Below are 16,392 nucleotides of genomic sequence, written 5' to 3' on the forward strand. Positions count from 1 at the left end.
ACACACAAACCCTGAAAATAAACCCAAGAAGTACTTTCATACATTCCAGGGAAATCTCTAAATCGCTTGTGTGCTGTTCAATAATATTTAAAAGACCACGAGACGGCGGCGATTATAGTCCACTAGTTCCTTTCGCACAGGACTAACGCCATGGGGACGAGACAGGGAGGGATTACAGCTCAACAATAAAGTGGCCATGTTGATTCAACCTGCCGCAAAGTGCAGGGAAGGATGTCAAACATCTTCACTGGGGACAAATGGTCTCTGTTGGAAGAGCATTAAATGTATGCATATCACTTGAAATTGATTCAGCACAAAAAAACGCATTTAAAAGTCCAGTGTAACTTTTGCGCCACTAGTGGATCCAAAAGGAACTGCAGATAATAACAATTTTTGCAAAACTGATTTCCCAAACACTCTATTCATCTTGCCTTGTTCAGAGAGGAAAAAAAGATAGAAAGACAAAGCAAATCCAGCAATGCAAGAGCATAAAATATCTACAACGATGTGCTATATGTTGACTTTCTGAGGCAACAGTCTGAGAAAAAACCTTTAAGACACAAAATAATTAAAGGATTAGTTCACTTCAAAAATGTTCTGATAGTTTACCCATGTCATCCAAGATGTTCATGTCTTTCTTTCTTCAGTCGAAAAGAAAGTAAGGTTTTTGAAGAAAACATTCTACGATTTTTTTCCATATAGTGGACTTCAGTGGGGATCAATGGGTTGAAGGTCCTAATTGCAGTTTCAATGCAGCTTCAAAGGCAGCTTCTCGGCCCCAGCCGAGAAATAAGGGTCTTATCTAGTGAAACGATCGGTCATTTTCTGAAAAAAAAAAATAAAAAAAATAATTGATATACTTTTTAACAGGGGCGCTGCTATGCTTTCTGGGCCCCCTGAACAGCATATTGACTCGGGCCCTGGTTTTTAACTACAAATGCTCACCTTACACTATCTCGACTTCACGCATTGTGTAATCACGTTGGAAAGGTCATGCATGGTTAGTTCTTTGTCTGTGTACTTCGGTTCAAAATGGTAGGGCAGGGCGAAAAACTCAAGCTCACTTTCTTACGTAACGTGTGAGGTCGCGCTAGTGCAAGATGAGCATTTGTGGTTAAAAAGTATATACATTTTTATTTTTTATTTTAAAAAGACAGATCGTTTCACTAGATAAGACCCTTATTCCTCGGCTGGGATCCTGTAGAGCCCTTTGAAGCTGCACTGAAACTGCAATTTGGACCTTCAACTCGTTGATCCCCATTGAAGTCCACTATATGGAGACACATCCCAGAATGTTTTCGTCAAAAACCTTAATTCCTTTTCGACTGAAGAAAGAAAGACAGGAACATCTTGGATGACATGGGGGTGAGTAAATTATTAGGACATTTTTATTCTGGAAGTGAACTAATCCGTTAACTGGTGCTTTTAAGGGAGAACTAATCACAGTTTTTTCTTTGTGATTAAGGCCTGCAAATATCACAGAACAAAGAAATGAAAGATCATAATAATGGCATCAGTATAGTCTGTTTACATAGAGAGGTTAGTACATAGAACAGTTTATGAAATACTAAAATGTCAAATATCTAATGTTCCACACAACTGTGTGTGTATGTGTGTGAGAGAGAGAGAGGGAGAAAGTACTGGCCTGAGTGAATCACTACAAACAAAAGCACCTTCTTAATGAATAAATAAATAGTAGCATTTTCATTTGCATTGATTGAAAACGGTTCTGTGAGCCAAGGGCATTATGTTAACCTGTCATACATACATCAGTCCACTTTGAAAAAAAAGAAAGAAAGAAAGAAAGAAAAAAGAAAGCAAGAAGGACATCAGCACAGGCATTTATGAAAGAGATGATCAGACTATTAAGTTCAGACCCGATTTAGACGAGGGAGAAAAAGACTTGGGTCTTGGGTTTTGGAGATGAGACTTATCACATTCTTGAGAGGGTGCAGCAGTGCATCATGGGAGCTGGGTGGTGAATAGTGATGGGTTTAGGGGGAGGAGATGCAACCTTTGCAAAGAAAGAGGAAAACAAAAACAAGAGTGTCAGGAATGTGAAGCAGACCCTAGAAACAACACCATCATAGAGGCCCAGGATACAAAAACACATACAGGTCACATTTGCATCGAGATAATCATAAGACTGTGACGTCACATTTAAGCTTGTCCTCCCAAAGTCCCAAAGTTCCTTATATCTGTGCCAAATCTGACCATTTTACTTTTAAGATTTATTATTATTATTCTTTATTACTGTATAATAAAATAATTATTTACTATATATATATATATATATATATATAAATAATATTGTTCCTGTTGCTCAGTGCGTCAGCAGTGCAAAAGGTCGTGGGTTTGATTCCCAGGGAACACACATACTGGTAAAAGATGTATAGCATGAATGCACTGTAAGTCGCTTTGGATAAAAGTGTCTGCTAAATGCATGAATTAAATTAAATATATATATACTGTATAGTATGTATATATATCCAAGTGAGTTTTTATTTTTTCATATAAGGAAAGTCAGTGGTAACCAAAACTGTTTGGAATGAAACGAGGGTGGATAAATAGATTTTCTTTTTTTCTTTCTTTTTTCATTTTGGGGTGAAATAAGGTCTCATCCACATGCCTTTTAGTTTATGTCTTTGTAATTTATCTTCTCATCAACATTTGTTAGCTCCCTTTCTCTTCGCTGTCTGCCTTGAGTCCCTCAGGATCACAGTGGCAGATTCTGTCAGTCTAAACACACATATTCACACATGCATTCACACACGTCAGCCAGAACAGGTGTGATTTTTCCATCAGGTTTTTCTGACAATCCCTCCTTTATTTCTCAAACATGGCTACTGTAAACACACAGGCACCAGTTGTAAACAAATTAGTGGCAAGGGTCACTTTGCCTATAGCTTCAGTCCTCAGTTCCCACACTTTGTGATCAATGTTTTGCGCTTGGATCTTCCATTACAGCATCTGTCTCCTAATACAGTACATAATAAACATTTATTTTCATTTGATCATCATTTAAATGATGTTTAGAAGTCTTTTGAATTGATGTATCAGTGCACTTTTTGAATACAATTAACTATGGGGTTTAAAATGACCAAATTTAAAAGCTTTTAGAAGGTTTAAGAAACCACCGCCTTTTTAGCTAATATGTCAGTGTCATCTTGCACTGCCAGACTTTTGTCTAAAGGCATCAAGTGCCCATTGCATCGTATTTTGGCCAAGAACCGTCTAAGGGTCTGTCTGAATGACAAGTAAAACCATACATTTTAGTTTTTACAAGTCTTACCTAAAGGTTTATCTAAAATAGTCAAACCTGCCGGAAATTAAATAGAATCAGATTGAAGCTGCAGATTTTTCTAGTGTTGTGTGCAAAACACTTTAGATGGTCAGTGAACATCTGGTTAAGGCTAGAAAAATATGCACTGGCCAGACAGTCTGACAGTAAGACTGGCTCATTAGGAGCTGTTGCATGACAAATCGCAGGACGACTTTAGACCTACTGGTGCGTCAGTGCTTGCATTTTTTTGATCTACCAACAAGCTGCTAATAAGCATCAGCTACAAATGTTTGCCGCTGCTTCTAAGGAATCATTAAAACGTTCAGACGACCCACATGGTGTGTTCAGAAATGTGTGCAGATGAATGTTTTTTAGCTAATAGTGCGAACTTGTTAAAGCACCCAAGAGGCCAGTGAATGTACTGCAGAATCAGCAGTTCCTGTCTGTACATATCTCTTCATTTTACTCTTAGTTAGAGTCACCGGTCTCTGTTGACTGTTGCCGTCAATTAGGAGTGACAAATAACTTGATTAACTGGTGTAAATGTGCTGTGTCAGTAGTTCAGGAGGAGTTACCGACAGACCGTCAGCAGTTAGTGCTGGTATACCAGTATTTCTTTCTCGCTTCCTCTCTGTCACTCTCTAGCAGCTCTTACTTTTCCAAGCTTTCACTAGACTCTAGGGAACGAACGAATGGATGAGTGGATATCAGAGGAGATGGATGAAGGTGAAAGGGTATTTAATTTTTTAAAGGAATTCAGTCCTCTTCGGTTCAGGCACTTGTGATCGCATGGATCCACACTTTGCTCAACATGAAGATCAGTCACGCCATCTGCCAAGGTCTGAGCAGCTAATCGGGAGATTCGGGACAATTCCCATCGGGCTGTGCATCCTATGAGCTGGTCGAAGGCTGACAATACGACATGAACCATAGCAAATTTCAGGCACCTTTTCTGATATCACTCTATGCTTTTCTTCCTTTCTATATATACATTTCAGATTCATTCTCATCCATCTAAATGCCCCATTTTCCCTTCTGTCAGTGCAGGTTTAACACTGACATTTGGAGCTTTTGTCTTAATTTAATTCCAAACCTGTATGACTTACTTTAGTATACTGTATGACATACTAAAGATATTTCAAATAAATAGAAGATATAGAAGAAAGTCAATCACACAGATCTGTAATAACACGAAGGTGAACTATCCTTTTAAAGGTACATGTCCCTCGCCTCTCTATTTACATCTATTTACATTTGATACAGTTCAAGACTTTTCTGTGCATGGGAGTTTTATTTTTATTTTTATTTGACTCATTAAAAAATGAGTCAAAATCACAAACAGTCCATTGCCTTTTGTATATGTGCCTTTGCATATAGTGTGCATAATATTGCTGAACTATATTTAACTATGACAGAAGAAGCCACATTGAAATATTATGTTTACTATTTGCCTACGCACATTTTCTCACACTTTCTCAGTGCTCTTGAGCATAACGTTTGATCAGAACTACCCTCAGTAGGCCGAGAGAATGCGATTTCAAAATACGGCATCCCCCACTTGAGGACACTGAAAATGTAGGACGCCCCTCATGGGACAAAAGACTGTAGCATTTCCAGGTTTGATAGAGAGTGTGAATAGAATATGATAAACAAGTTGTATTTTACCACCCAAAAATCTAAATGAGTTTTTATTGAGCACTACAGTATTTTTTTTTTTGCCTTTTTATACTGCTTGTTTATAGTGTACACAGTTGACTTCATATGGAATGAATCCTAGATTTTCTATTGAGTGGTCTTGGCATGTCTTACCTCTGTAAGAAAATTCTAATTTAATTTTTTTTGTCTAATTAAACAGTAGACTTTTGTTTCTCCAGTGGGTGGGTATGGCTACATTTGTCTCCATAGACTGCTATGATGTCATATACAAGACGGGAAAAAGGTTTTTTTTTTTTTTTTTGGTATTGGTCTCAGGCTGAATGTAGTAGTGATTGCAGTTAAATGGTTAGGGCAGGCAGAGGGGAACGGGATGCTCAGAGCTCCAGGGGGACTGCTCGCCTCAAATCAGCTAAAAATGGAACCTGCATGTTATTTAGTGAGAAAAAGTTTTCAGTATTTCATTTTGACATGACATGAGGCAGTGCATTATATTTCTCTGTAAAGGATTATTTAGTGCACACCAATAATATTTAAAGTTATACTACTATTCATGCACAAATAATATTTTTTCTAGTCAACTATATTCATTACTGAAGTTGTGTGATCCATGACTAGTCGACACAGATACAAAGTGTCAAACAGTGTTAGAACAAACTGAAAGCCCCCTAGTGTAATATTCTGTAATATTCTGTAATATTCACTGTTCACTTTTAGGGAAGTTACTGTGACCTTGCTTAAAGTTATTCATTAGTCAAAGAAGTTCAACTACAGTCAAACCACAATTTTGAAAATGATCTACACTAGCAAAAAATAGCTTACTACACTGAGGCAGTTTTTGTGTGGCACAATAAACAATAAGAATATAAATTAGGGTGACAACATAAAATGTCAATTTTTACACTTACAAAAAAAAGCAAATATATATATATATATATATATATATATATTTCAAATGAATGCTGTTCTTTTGAACTTTCTATTTATCAAAGAACCCTGAAAAAATGTATCACTGTTTATACAAATATATTAAGCACAACTGTTTTCAACATTGATAATGACAATAAATCAAATCAGCATATTAGGATGATTTCTGAAGGATCATGTGACACTGAAGACTGGAGCAATGATGCTGGAAATTCAGCTTTGTATCACAGGAATAAAGTACAAATTAAAAATATATTAAAGAAATTAGTTATTTTAAATTGTAATAATATTTCACAATATTACTGTTTTACAGTATTTTCTATCAAATAAATACAGGCTTGGTAAGCATAAGATACTTCTTTCTGAAACATTTAATAAATAATTAAATGAACGAATGAACAAACAAACAAACAAACAAATGAATGAACGAACATACCAACGAACAGACGGACGAACAAACGAATGAACAAATGAACGAACGAATGACTGACCTAATATTTTTGGATAGTTGTGTGTGTGTGTGTAATTACAAAAAATTATTGGTGTGCACTATTAATCCTGTATAGAGAAATTTTATGCAGTCAATTAAGTAATTCGGGACAAATCAGCACTAATGAACTAAAATTCAGTTTCAGGAACAAGTGTTTAAAATGAATCCTTTGAATGAACCAAAGGATTCGCTAAAATGAATTGTCAAAGACAGAGAAGAAAATGATTTAAATTAGTAAATAATAAATTAGTATAGTCACTGACTCGCAAACATTTAACCATGAACCACTAACGTTTTCTTTCTCTTTATTCCTCTAGTGGTGAGAGTGGATGGAGGGGCTCAGCCTGACTCCCCCCCACCTCAGGCCTAACCAGTGAGGAGGAGGACGCTATGTTATCAATATAACAATAAAGAGGGGATGAGAGGTTGGAGTGAAGGAAACAAGGAAGCAGAAAGAGGAGAATGGAGGAGCGAAGCCATGATGGCCATCTAGCAAGGGACACAGAGACAAGACCTTTGATCCTTTTGAACCCAGCAAGAACTATTCATTGATGAGCTGGTTCAACAGCACCAATGGATCCACTTCAGCGATCAGACTCACTGGCTTAAAATAGCTACTTCTAAATAAACATAAGCCTATTACCCTGAAGAAAGTTCACCATAATGTATACTGAAACCCACCACAAACTCTGATGAATGTTTAACATATACTGGGTTTCTCAGATGTATTAATGCGCCCTTGTGACACAAACTCTGGATGTCCCGGGCTTCACAAGAGGATGCAAAGAGACGCTAACACAGGCTTCACGGATATCGCGCAACTTAGCAGCTGCACCATGGTTCCTCCACCTGGAGCCTTCTGCCTGATCTAATAAGGATTTCGTTTTTGCCTTATCTTTGAAGTATTAATAGATTTTGTCTATAACATCAAGGCCCTTTATTTAATCAGAATTGTACACATTTTCAGGTGTGTGTTAAAACTTTGGGGGGTTGTATGCAGTTAGTGCAGAACTACCAGTCGCCGTCTAGTTTCAAAGCAGCTGATCGCAGGTCAGTGTTTATGGGCAACAACTCACGACTGTGACATTTGCTGACCTTTAATAATGTAATGACTCAGATCTATACTTAGCTCGCCTTCCTTTTTCTCTCTTTCACAACCTTTTCTCTATAAAACACACACATAGTGTATCATATTCCCTGCCTTCCTCTAGTTACTGCAGTTTAGGTTTCATTGCTTAGATCTTCTCGCCTTACCTCTTCAGAAATCTGAGTCACAGTGCAAAGAGAAACCAGAACTAAAGAGCTACACAAATATTTTCATGCCATCATGCACTCCTAGAAGTAATCACCATGTTTATGTCCTACCATTAATTCAGGTTTGATTTGGATTCAACTTAGCAGCACATGTTCGTTAATGATTCCTGTAATGATTCTTTTAGTACTTTTGAGGAAACCTTATCGGCCACCTTAACAATTTGTCTTAACTATTTACTAAACAAAAACTATAATATTTTGCTTATATGAAGTTACTTTAAGTTGAAAACTGAAAACTCCAAATGTGTATCTTTAACTACATATTGTCATATGAATAACCAGTAACTACACTGACTTAAGTCTCACAAGCTCATCTTTTTTTCTTAGACTCTGCAATCAATGATTCTTACTGTAGCTCTTGATGAGTCATCTGTCTAGGTTTTCTTCATCTTTTGTTGCCACATTTGCTCTTTCTTTCTCACTCTTTGTCTTGGTTACATGATTCATTCCATGAATGCTGATGCAGATTCAGATGCTATAATGTGGTTTGAATTACTCAACCATCTCAGCAGTCATGAGCTGGAAGCTGAGAAAGAGAGCTGGTCTAAGGATGCATCACTGACCTGGACTAAGGGGCAATAAAAAGTACCTTAACATTATTATATAAGCTTTAGAGTAAATCGGAATGGTCTAACCAAACAAACAAGTTAACATACAACAAAAAACAGAACAACTAAAAATAGTCTTTGCTTCCTGTTTTCTATCCATCCAATGGATATTGTAAATAGACGTTAGGGACCTAACAATGGAGTGTCTTTCGTTGCATTTCTAATGCGCTCACTGTCAGGCTCTGGAATAAACATGAGAGGCATTAGTGAGACATTCCTGTCCGGCAGGTCGTAATTACCCCTGAAGCTTTCCGTTTTTCTTCCCCACAGTCAGTTCACTCTCCCGGGGATCCGCACTGCTCGGATTCCCTTCCCTGGAGCTCTGCCTCTCCATTCTGGGACTCACCATCCAACTTTTCTGCTCTCAGCTCCACTAATATTCCTACAGTCTTAAAAATAGGTTCCAAAAGATGTTTTCACAGTGATGCAACTTAAGAACCATTTTGGGTTCCCCAAAGAACCTTTTAGTGTTAAGAACACTCTAAATTTCTAAAGAACCTATTTCCACTTAAAATAACCAATTGTGCAATTGAAATCTTCTTTGAACGTTACAGGTTCTTAAAAGTGCTGTATGTAGGATTGACACTGAGTGGTTGAACTAGGTATTGCAGTCCAAATTCAAAATATTGGAGAGGTTTTTTTTCACCCGGCCCCTCCTCCTCAGACTTGACGCACACGCAGGTTGCCAGATTGACGACACCAACAGGAACGAGCGCACTTGACGATGAATGAAATGAAATACGCTGTGTTTTCTGCCAACTGGCAACCCGGGGTGCCGAAATACAATTGGGTAAACTGGCAGTGGGCGGGTTTCACAAACCAAAACAGAGACCGACATTCCGGCCTGGAACACACTGACTGTAGCATTGTTTTTCAGATACACAAGTATGTTAACTTAAATATATATTCTTCATGTTTCTTAAATATCTGCAAACATATTATGGTATTTTTATGCTTTAGTAGAGTCAAAAACTTACATACAGCACCTTTAATGGAACCATTAAAGAACCTTTATTTTTAAGAGTGTACATCAGTGATTAATCTACAGGAAATCACATTTTGATACAACAACACCATGCAAAATCCATCTTAAGCAGGTAGCTGTATTTTGGAACATTGCTAGTCTTTAGCTGGTTGACCTGCCAGCTTTGTTCAAGCCAACTTGACCACCTTAAGCTGGTATGACCTGGTAGCTGTTTCCTGGTGGTTTTCCGACTATCATGTTAAAAAAAAACGCTAGCAGCTTAAGCTGGATTTTCCAGCAGGGCCATTATTCCTGTACTCAATGCAAGTAACTGACTGGCTTAAACTATTAAGACTCTAATTCAGTTCCTACCTGAAGTCATGCATTACCTTAAAGTTTGCTATATGAGTCGGTGGAACATCGCTGCCTCCTGCTTTTTTGGCAGGCAGGTTGTCGGCTCCATCAGCTTTTATATGGCATTAGTAGCGTGCATCTCCCCTGGAGCTGCGCCTTCCATTAAATCAGGCAGCGAAGCATATCATTGGCTTCTGGAGTTGCTCGCATGCTAGTGTTTAATGCACATCATGGGTTGAACGTTCACTCGTGGGGCACTTCGCTGATGTTTGTTCTGATATTAGCCTACTTGAGAGAACCTGATGAGATCAAGATAAGATCTCTGTCTGTCTGCGGGAATGCGCTGAGAACAGACTGGCTTGTGTTTATCCCATGCTTTGATTCTTAACACAGAGCAGAGAAGTTGGCAGACATCAAATAGAGAGAGTTGTGATGACAATACAATAGAATTCTGAGTGATTGATGCTTCTCAGGGGGTGGTGATGTGAGTATAATATATCGACAATATGGCTATATTTTCATAGAATGTTAAATTGATTGGTTGTCGTAATGTGTAAAAATTTCAAATAGATTTATTCTTTGAGAGCAGTATTTTATAGAGACAGTTTACTTTCGTAGCACTTAAAACAGATTGAATTTGAACACTCAAAGAGTGTCCATCACCAGAAAGTGCCTGTGGATTTTGTCAGGTGTCTTTGAGCAGTGTTCAACAAGTTTGATTTCATGTCAAATGTTTATGTTATCTATTTTGCCTGTGTGTTCTGTGTTAAGTGTATGTAATAGTTTTTTGCTTTTGTTTTTTTTTATCTCGTTAATCTTTAGTTATAAGTAAATGTTGATGAGGATTTCAAAATAGTATGTCACTATCCAGGTAAAATACATCCAGGTAAATTTGATCTATTATTCTGTTTCTGAGAAATGCCTACGCTGCAAGAAATCCTTCTTATTTAGTATGTTTGTGTTGTTTACAGGCAAAATATCTAAACATCCTTTCTTGAAAAACAAAACATTTTCAGAGAATTTATGTTGAATTAAGTTTCTTACACCATTTGCAAATATATATATATTTTTCTTGTTTTAAGCATAAACCACACAATTATGTCAGATTTATGCTTAAAACAGTTTACCAGCTGGGTAAGTAAAATGTAATTAAATAAATATATTATCTGAAAGCGATTTTATTTTGCTTTATGAATGTTTAGATATTTTCTTGGAAAAGAAGACAAAAAACTGATTAAGAATTAAGAAATTTTTGTTTTGCTTCTTTTTTTTTGCAGTGTAAAAAGACAAATGCCGTATGTGTTATGTCCATCCCATTGCGGGAATAGATGATACACCCTCCCAAAAAACTGAAAGTATCATATAAATGTCACTGGTAATTTACATCAGACCACTCCATTGGACCACTCCAAAATGGATTGTACATTAACTATTAGTTCAAATAGAGACTATATCACATTTAAGAGACTTGACTTAGGATATTAGGAAAAACCTCCACATGATGCTTTATAAAATCAATTCCCCTGTTCGGCCTCCAATAGAGCTGAATGTTCTCTGTACGTAATCCATGCTGTACACTGCATTGTGTAAATTGTTTCCTGGAGTTGTTATGACAGTACACTTATGTAAACAAGAAATGAAAGCATTAGAATTCTATTAAATAAAAACCAAATATGACTGCTACCACACAATCTGTTTCCATTATTAGCTGCGATTTTCCCAGCATACAGGATTTAAAAAAATAAATGCTTCACCTGGCAAGACTGACAAGATTGTATGCCAATATCATGAACAATGGCTTATATAAAACATCAAACATCTAAATACTAATGGCTTCAGTGTAGTCATACTAGTGATTGAGTCTGACCCTTATAACTCAGATTGTTCTGACCAAAGACTGACGTCGTCTGAAGGAAAAAAAATACCCATAATTAAATTTTTAGACACCCTGTTTTGATTTGTCATGTGAACACCCTGGGAAACATGAATCAGGCACCAAACTCATGATCCATGGTTGAAGTTAAATGGTTCAACCTCTATATGGCCCTTAGAGGCTTCACAACTAATACTAGCCCCAAATCCAGACCTCGCCAATACACATGAACCAAAACAAAGCCCTTAAGATCTGCACCCCAGTAACAACATGGGCCAAGCATCAGATTCCTTCTGTAAAACTATGTGAAATCTGCTGTGCTGAGAATTCAAGCAGGCATGAAGAATTACACAGCACAACTTTATTGGCCTTTTAGCAGCATGCACATTTGAAGTTTATTCTTGCATTGTTCTTTCAGTGGGAAGGCAACAAATAAATTGAAAGAAACAATTCCAGATGTATGATTATTAAATAATTCACTAGTCTTTCACTTTTCTAAAAAGACCTTTGACATAAAAAGTTGGCCATGCCACTTCATCTCTATGGGAAGTGAGAACTGTTTTAAATTCTGTCAAAAAAAGTTTGAAAGTGGCAGAAAAGCATAGACCACAAAATATGTTTGGACCAAGTGTTTGCCAAACCACAGCACAAAGCACATCCATGTGCTTCATTAGAACCAGCCTTTGAGTCACTGCAATTGTAACGCTGTTTGCATTTACGCAGAAACCCAAAGAAACCCCACTTTGCGGAAATAGATGATACACCCTCCCAAAAAACTGAAAGTATCATATAAATGTAATTTACATCAGACCACTCCATTGGACCACTCCAAAATGGATTGTACATTAACTATTAGTTCAAATAGAGACTATATCACATTTAAGAGACTTGACTTAGGATATTAGGAAAAACCTCCACATGATGCTTTATAAAATCAATTCCCCTGTTCGGCCTCCAATAGAGCTGAATGTTCTCTGTACGTAATCCATGCTGTACACTGCATTGTGTAAATTGTTTCCTGGAGTTGTTATGACAGTACACTTATGTAAACAAGAAATGAAAGCATTAGAATTCTATTAAATAAAAACCAAATATGACTGCTACCACACAATCTGTTTCCATTATTAGCTGCGATTTTCCCAGCATACAGGATTTAAAAAAATAAATGCTTCACCTGGCAAGACTGACAAGATTGTATGCCAATATCATGAACAATGGCTTATATAAAACATCAAACATCTAAATACTAATGGCTTCAGTGTAGTCATACTAGTGATTGAGTCTGACCCTTATAACTCAGATTGTTCTGACCAAAGACTGACGTCGTCTGAAGGAAAAAAAATACCCATAATTAAATTTTTAGACACCCTGTTTTGATTTGTCATGTGAACACCCTGGGAAACATGAATCAGGCACCAAAAACATGATCCATGGTTGAAATTATTCAGTGGTTCAACCTCTATATGGCCCTTAGAGGCTTCACAACTAATACTAGCCCCAAATCCAGACCTCGCCAATACACATGAACCAAAACAAAGCCCTTAAGATCTGCACCCCAGTAACAACATGGGCCAAGCATCAGATTCCTTCTGTAAAACTATGTGAAATCTGCTGTGCTGAGAATTCAAGCAGGCATGAAGAATTACACAGCACAACTTTATTGGCCTTTTAGCAGCATGCACATTTGAAGTTTATTCTTGCATTGTTCTTTCAGTGGGAAGGCAACAAATAAATTGAAAGAAACAATTCCAGATGTATGATTATTAAATAATTCACTAGTCTTTCACTTTTCTAAAAAGACCTTTGACATAAAAAGTTGGCCATGCCACTTCATCTCTATGGGAAGTGAGAATTGTTTTAAATTCTGTCAAAAAAAGTTTGAAAGTGGCAGAAAAGCATAGACCACAAAATATGTTTGGACCAAGTGTTTGCCAAACCACAGCACAAAGCACATCCATGTGCTTCATTAGAACCAGCCTTTGAGTCACTGCAATTGTAATGCTGTTTGCATTTACGCAGAAACCCAAAGAAACCCCACTTTTATTGCAAAAAATAAAAAATAAAAAAAAGAATAAAAAATAAAAATATCTGTCATGCACTTTCACATAAACTGTGGGTACCTATACACATGGATTTTGACCACCAAATGATTGGGCACACATTAAATTTAAAATTGAATGAAAAACAAATAATTAAGAAACGTAGCAAACAAGTATAGATATTAGTTTTGTACATTATTGTGCATACACACGCTGTTTGCATTTACGCAGAAACCCAAAGAAACCCCACTTTTACTGCAAAAAAATAAAAAATAAAAAAAAGAATAAAAAATAAAAATATCTGTCATGCACTTTCACATAAACTGTGGGTACCTATACACATGGATTTTGACCACCAAATGATTGGGCACACATTATTTGTAATATTAAAGGCACTATTATTGTTATTTTTAATAATAGTAATAACAACAACAATACTAATAATGATAATATCTACAATATATAAATTTACAAATGAATTGGATCAGATGGTGAAATACTTTTGTGTATACTATATACAGTACATACAGTATATGTGTTTATTTGTACACGTGTGTATACACACACATATATAGTCCAATTAATTAGTTAATGAATATACTTAATGATTTTTTCAAGCAATTTAAAATTGAATGAAAAACAAATAATTAAGAAACGTAGCAAACAAGTATAGATATTAGTTTTGTACATTATTGTGCATACACAATTTATTCTTGTCCACAAAACAAATTTGAAGTAAAAGCCTTTATCAAAATGTTCTAAGAAATAAATCCAGTCAAGTGTGTTGAAACTCCTGACTGTTGGTGTATGTTAGCATTTAGACATGCTCATACACCACCTACACAGCCACATAACCACTGTGTGTGAAAACCGCTTGAGAGAACAATGCTTGCACAAGAACCAGCGCTTTACAAAGCCTGTACATCAGAGCCTTTACCCACTGATGGTTGTCAGCAGGCTTGCAGACAGTGATGAGCAGCAGGGTGTAAGAGATAAGCTCCACTGTCACTGCCTTCACTTTCAATTAGATTAGCCAGACAAACCAACTACCACAGCAAAATGTAGTCACTAATCGAATAATTCGTCCCTTTTTTGTCCTTAACCCTCATATACTTAAGAAGGACCATGAGTCAGCTAAAACTTGAGATTAAAAGATTAAAAGCTGTCATAAAAGGGGGCAAATTATATTCATTTTGACAAAGCAAAGACTTGCAAAGTGAATAATGACGTCATTGAATCTGTCCATAGAAACACACACAGACAAACCACTGCCATTATCAGTGAGAGGAAGTGAAAGAGAAAGAGACAGACAGAGGTGGAGATATGCAGAGAAGTGGAAAACAAATGGGTAGAAGGTGAATAAAAATCTGGTAACACTTTATTTTGATAGTCCACTTTAGACATTCTCCTAACTATAAGTAATTTTGCAAGTAATTGTCAGCTACCAGTCATTAGGGTATTGGTAGACCGTCTGCTTAAAATCTGCTAGCACTTTATTTTGATGGTCCCCCAAAAGACATTCTATTCTATACGTAACTTTGCCAGTACATGTCAACTTTTTCTACTAACCCTAACCTAACAGTTTTCTAATACTCTAATGAAAGTTAGTTGATATGTGCTTGCAAAGTTACTCATAGTTAGTAGAATGTTTGGTAACTCTTTAGATTAGGAAACTGTTCACTGTTAACTAGCTGCTTGCATATTACTAGCATATTGGGGTTTCATTAGTACTTATAAAGCACATATTAAAGGATTAGTTCATTTACAGAATAAAAATTTCCTGACACCCCCATGTCATCCAAGATGTTCATGTCTTTCTTTCTTCAGTCGAAAAGAAATTTTTGAGGAAAACATTCCAGGATTTGCTCCATATAATGGACTGGTGGCCAACGGGTTAAAGGTCCAAATCACAGTTTTAATTCCATTTCAAAGGGTTCTACATGATCCCAGCCGAGGAATAAGATTCTTATCTAGCGAAACAACTGGTCATTTTCTAAAAAAAAAAGATTTTATATACTTTTTAACCGCAAATGCTCGTCTTGCACTAGCTCTGAATTGCACATGCGTGACTTTTCGCAGTATGTTATCACGTTGGAAAAGTCACGCACGGTTAGTTCTTTGTCTGCGTACTTTGGTTCAAAAAGGTAGAGTAGGGCAAAAATCTCCATCTCATTTTCTCCTCCAACTTCATTGTTTCACCTTGGCGTTTGTTTGCACGTTCGCTTTGTAAACACTGGGTCGGTTTTTCTGTCTACGTCATGTGCGACCTTTCCAACGTGATTATGTAATGCGTGAGGTCACGCTAGTGCAAAATAAGCATTTGTGGTTAAAAAGTATATACATTTTTATTTTAAGAAAATGACTGATCGTTTTGCTAGATAAGACACTTATTCCTCGGCTATGTAGCTGCCCTTTGAAGCTGCACTGAAACTGAGATTTGGACCTTAATCCCATTGGCTCCCATTGAATTTCACCATATGGAGAAAAATCCTGGAATGTTTTCCTCAAAAACCTTAATTGTTTTTCAACTGAAGAAAGAAAGACATGAACATCTTGGATGACATGGGGGTGTAACGGAAGAGGTCTGACACAACAGGTTAGTATTTATAAACAGTTTTATTTGGTCACAGAGAGTCCGGGTGTAGGGTCCAGATGGTGTGATGGTGCGTGAATAGTTCGTAGAACAGTTCAAAGGATATGATGAGTGGAGTAATCAGAGTCTTTGGATTTACAGGAGCTGGAATGCACACAGGAGAAGCACACACACCTCAACGATCCGGGAACTAGGAGGAACAGGAGACACTTGGAGACGAGGAGACACTAGGAGGAACACAGGAGGTAAGTAATGCAGGAAGTATTCAAATGGAAGTAGTAGCAAAGTCATTGA

The 16,392-nt window shown here is 36.9% G+C and overlaps 1 protein-coding gene across 1 annotated transcript in view; it reads left to right on the forward strand.

The window, feature by feature from the left end:
* The window catches only part of LOC107755083 (tumor necrosis factor receptor superfamily member 16-like), a 32,313-nt gene extending 24,501 nt beyond the window's left edge, over positions 1–7,812 (forward strand). The window contains exon 6 of the mRNA XM_016571748.1: positions 6,671–7,812. Within this exon, the coding sequence (XP_016427234.1) occupies positions 6,671–6,723 (53 nt within the window). The 3' untranslated portion in view covers positions 6,724–7,812. The remainder of the gene's footprint in view (positions 1–6,670) is intronic.
* The last annotated feature ends 8,580 nt before the right edge of the window (positions 7,813–16,392 follow it).

This window comes from Sinocyclocheilus rhinocerous, unplaced genomic scaffold, assembly GCF_001515625.1.
Source record: "Sinocyclocheilus rhinocerous isolate Xijiao unplaced genomic scaffold, SAMN03320098_v1.1 scaffold1063, whole genome shotgun sequence".
Taxonomy (NCBI): domain Eukaryota; kingdom Metazoa; phylum Chordata; class Actinopteri; order Cypriniformes; family Cyprinidae; genus Sinocyclocheilus; species Sinocyclocheilus rhinocerous.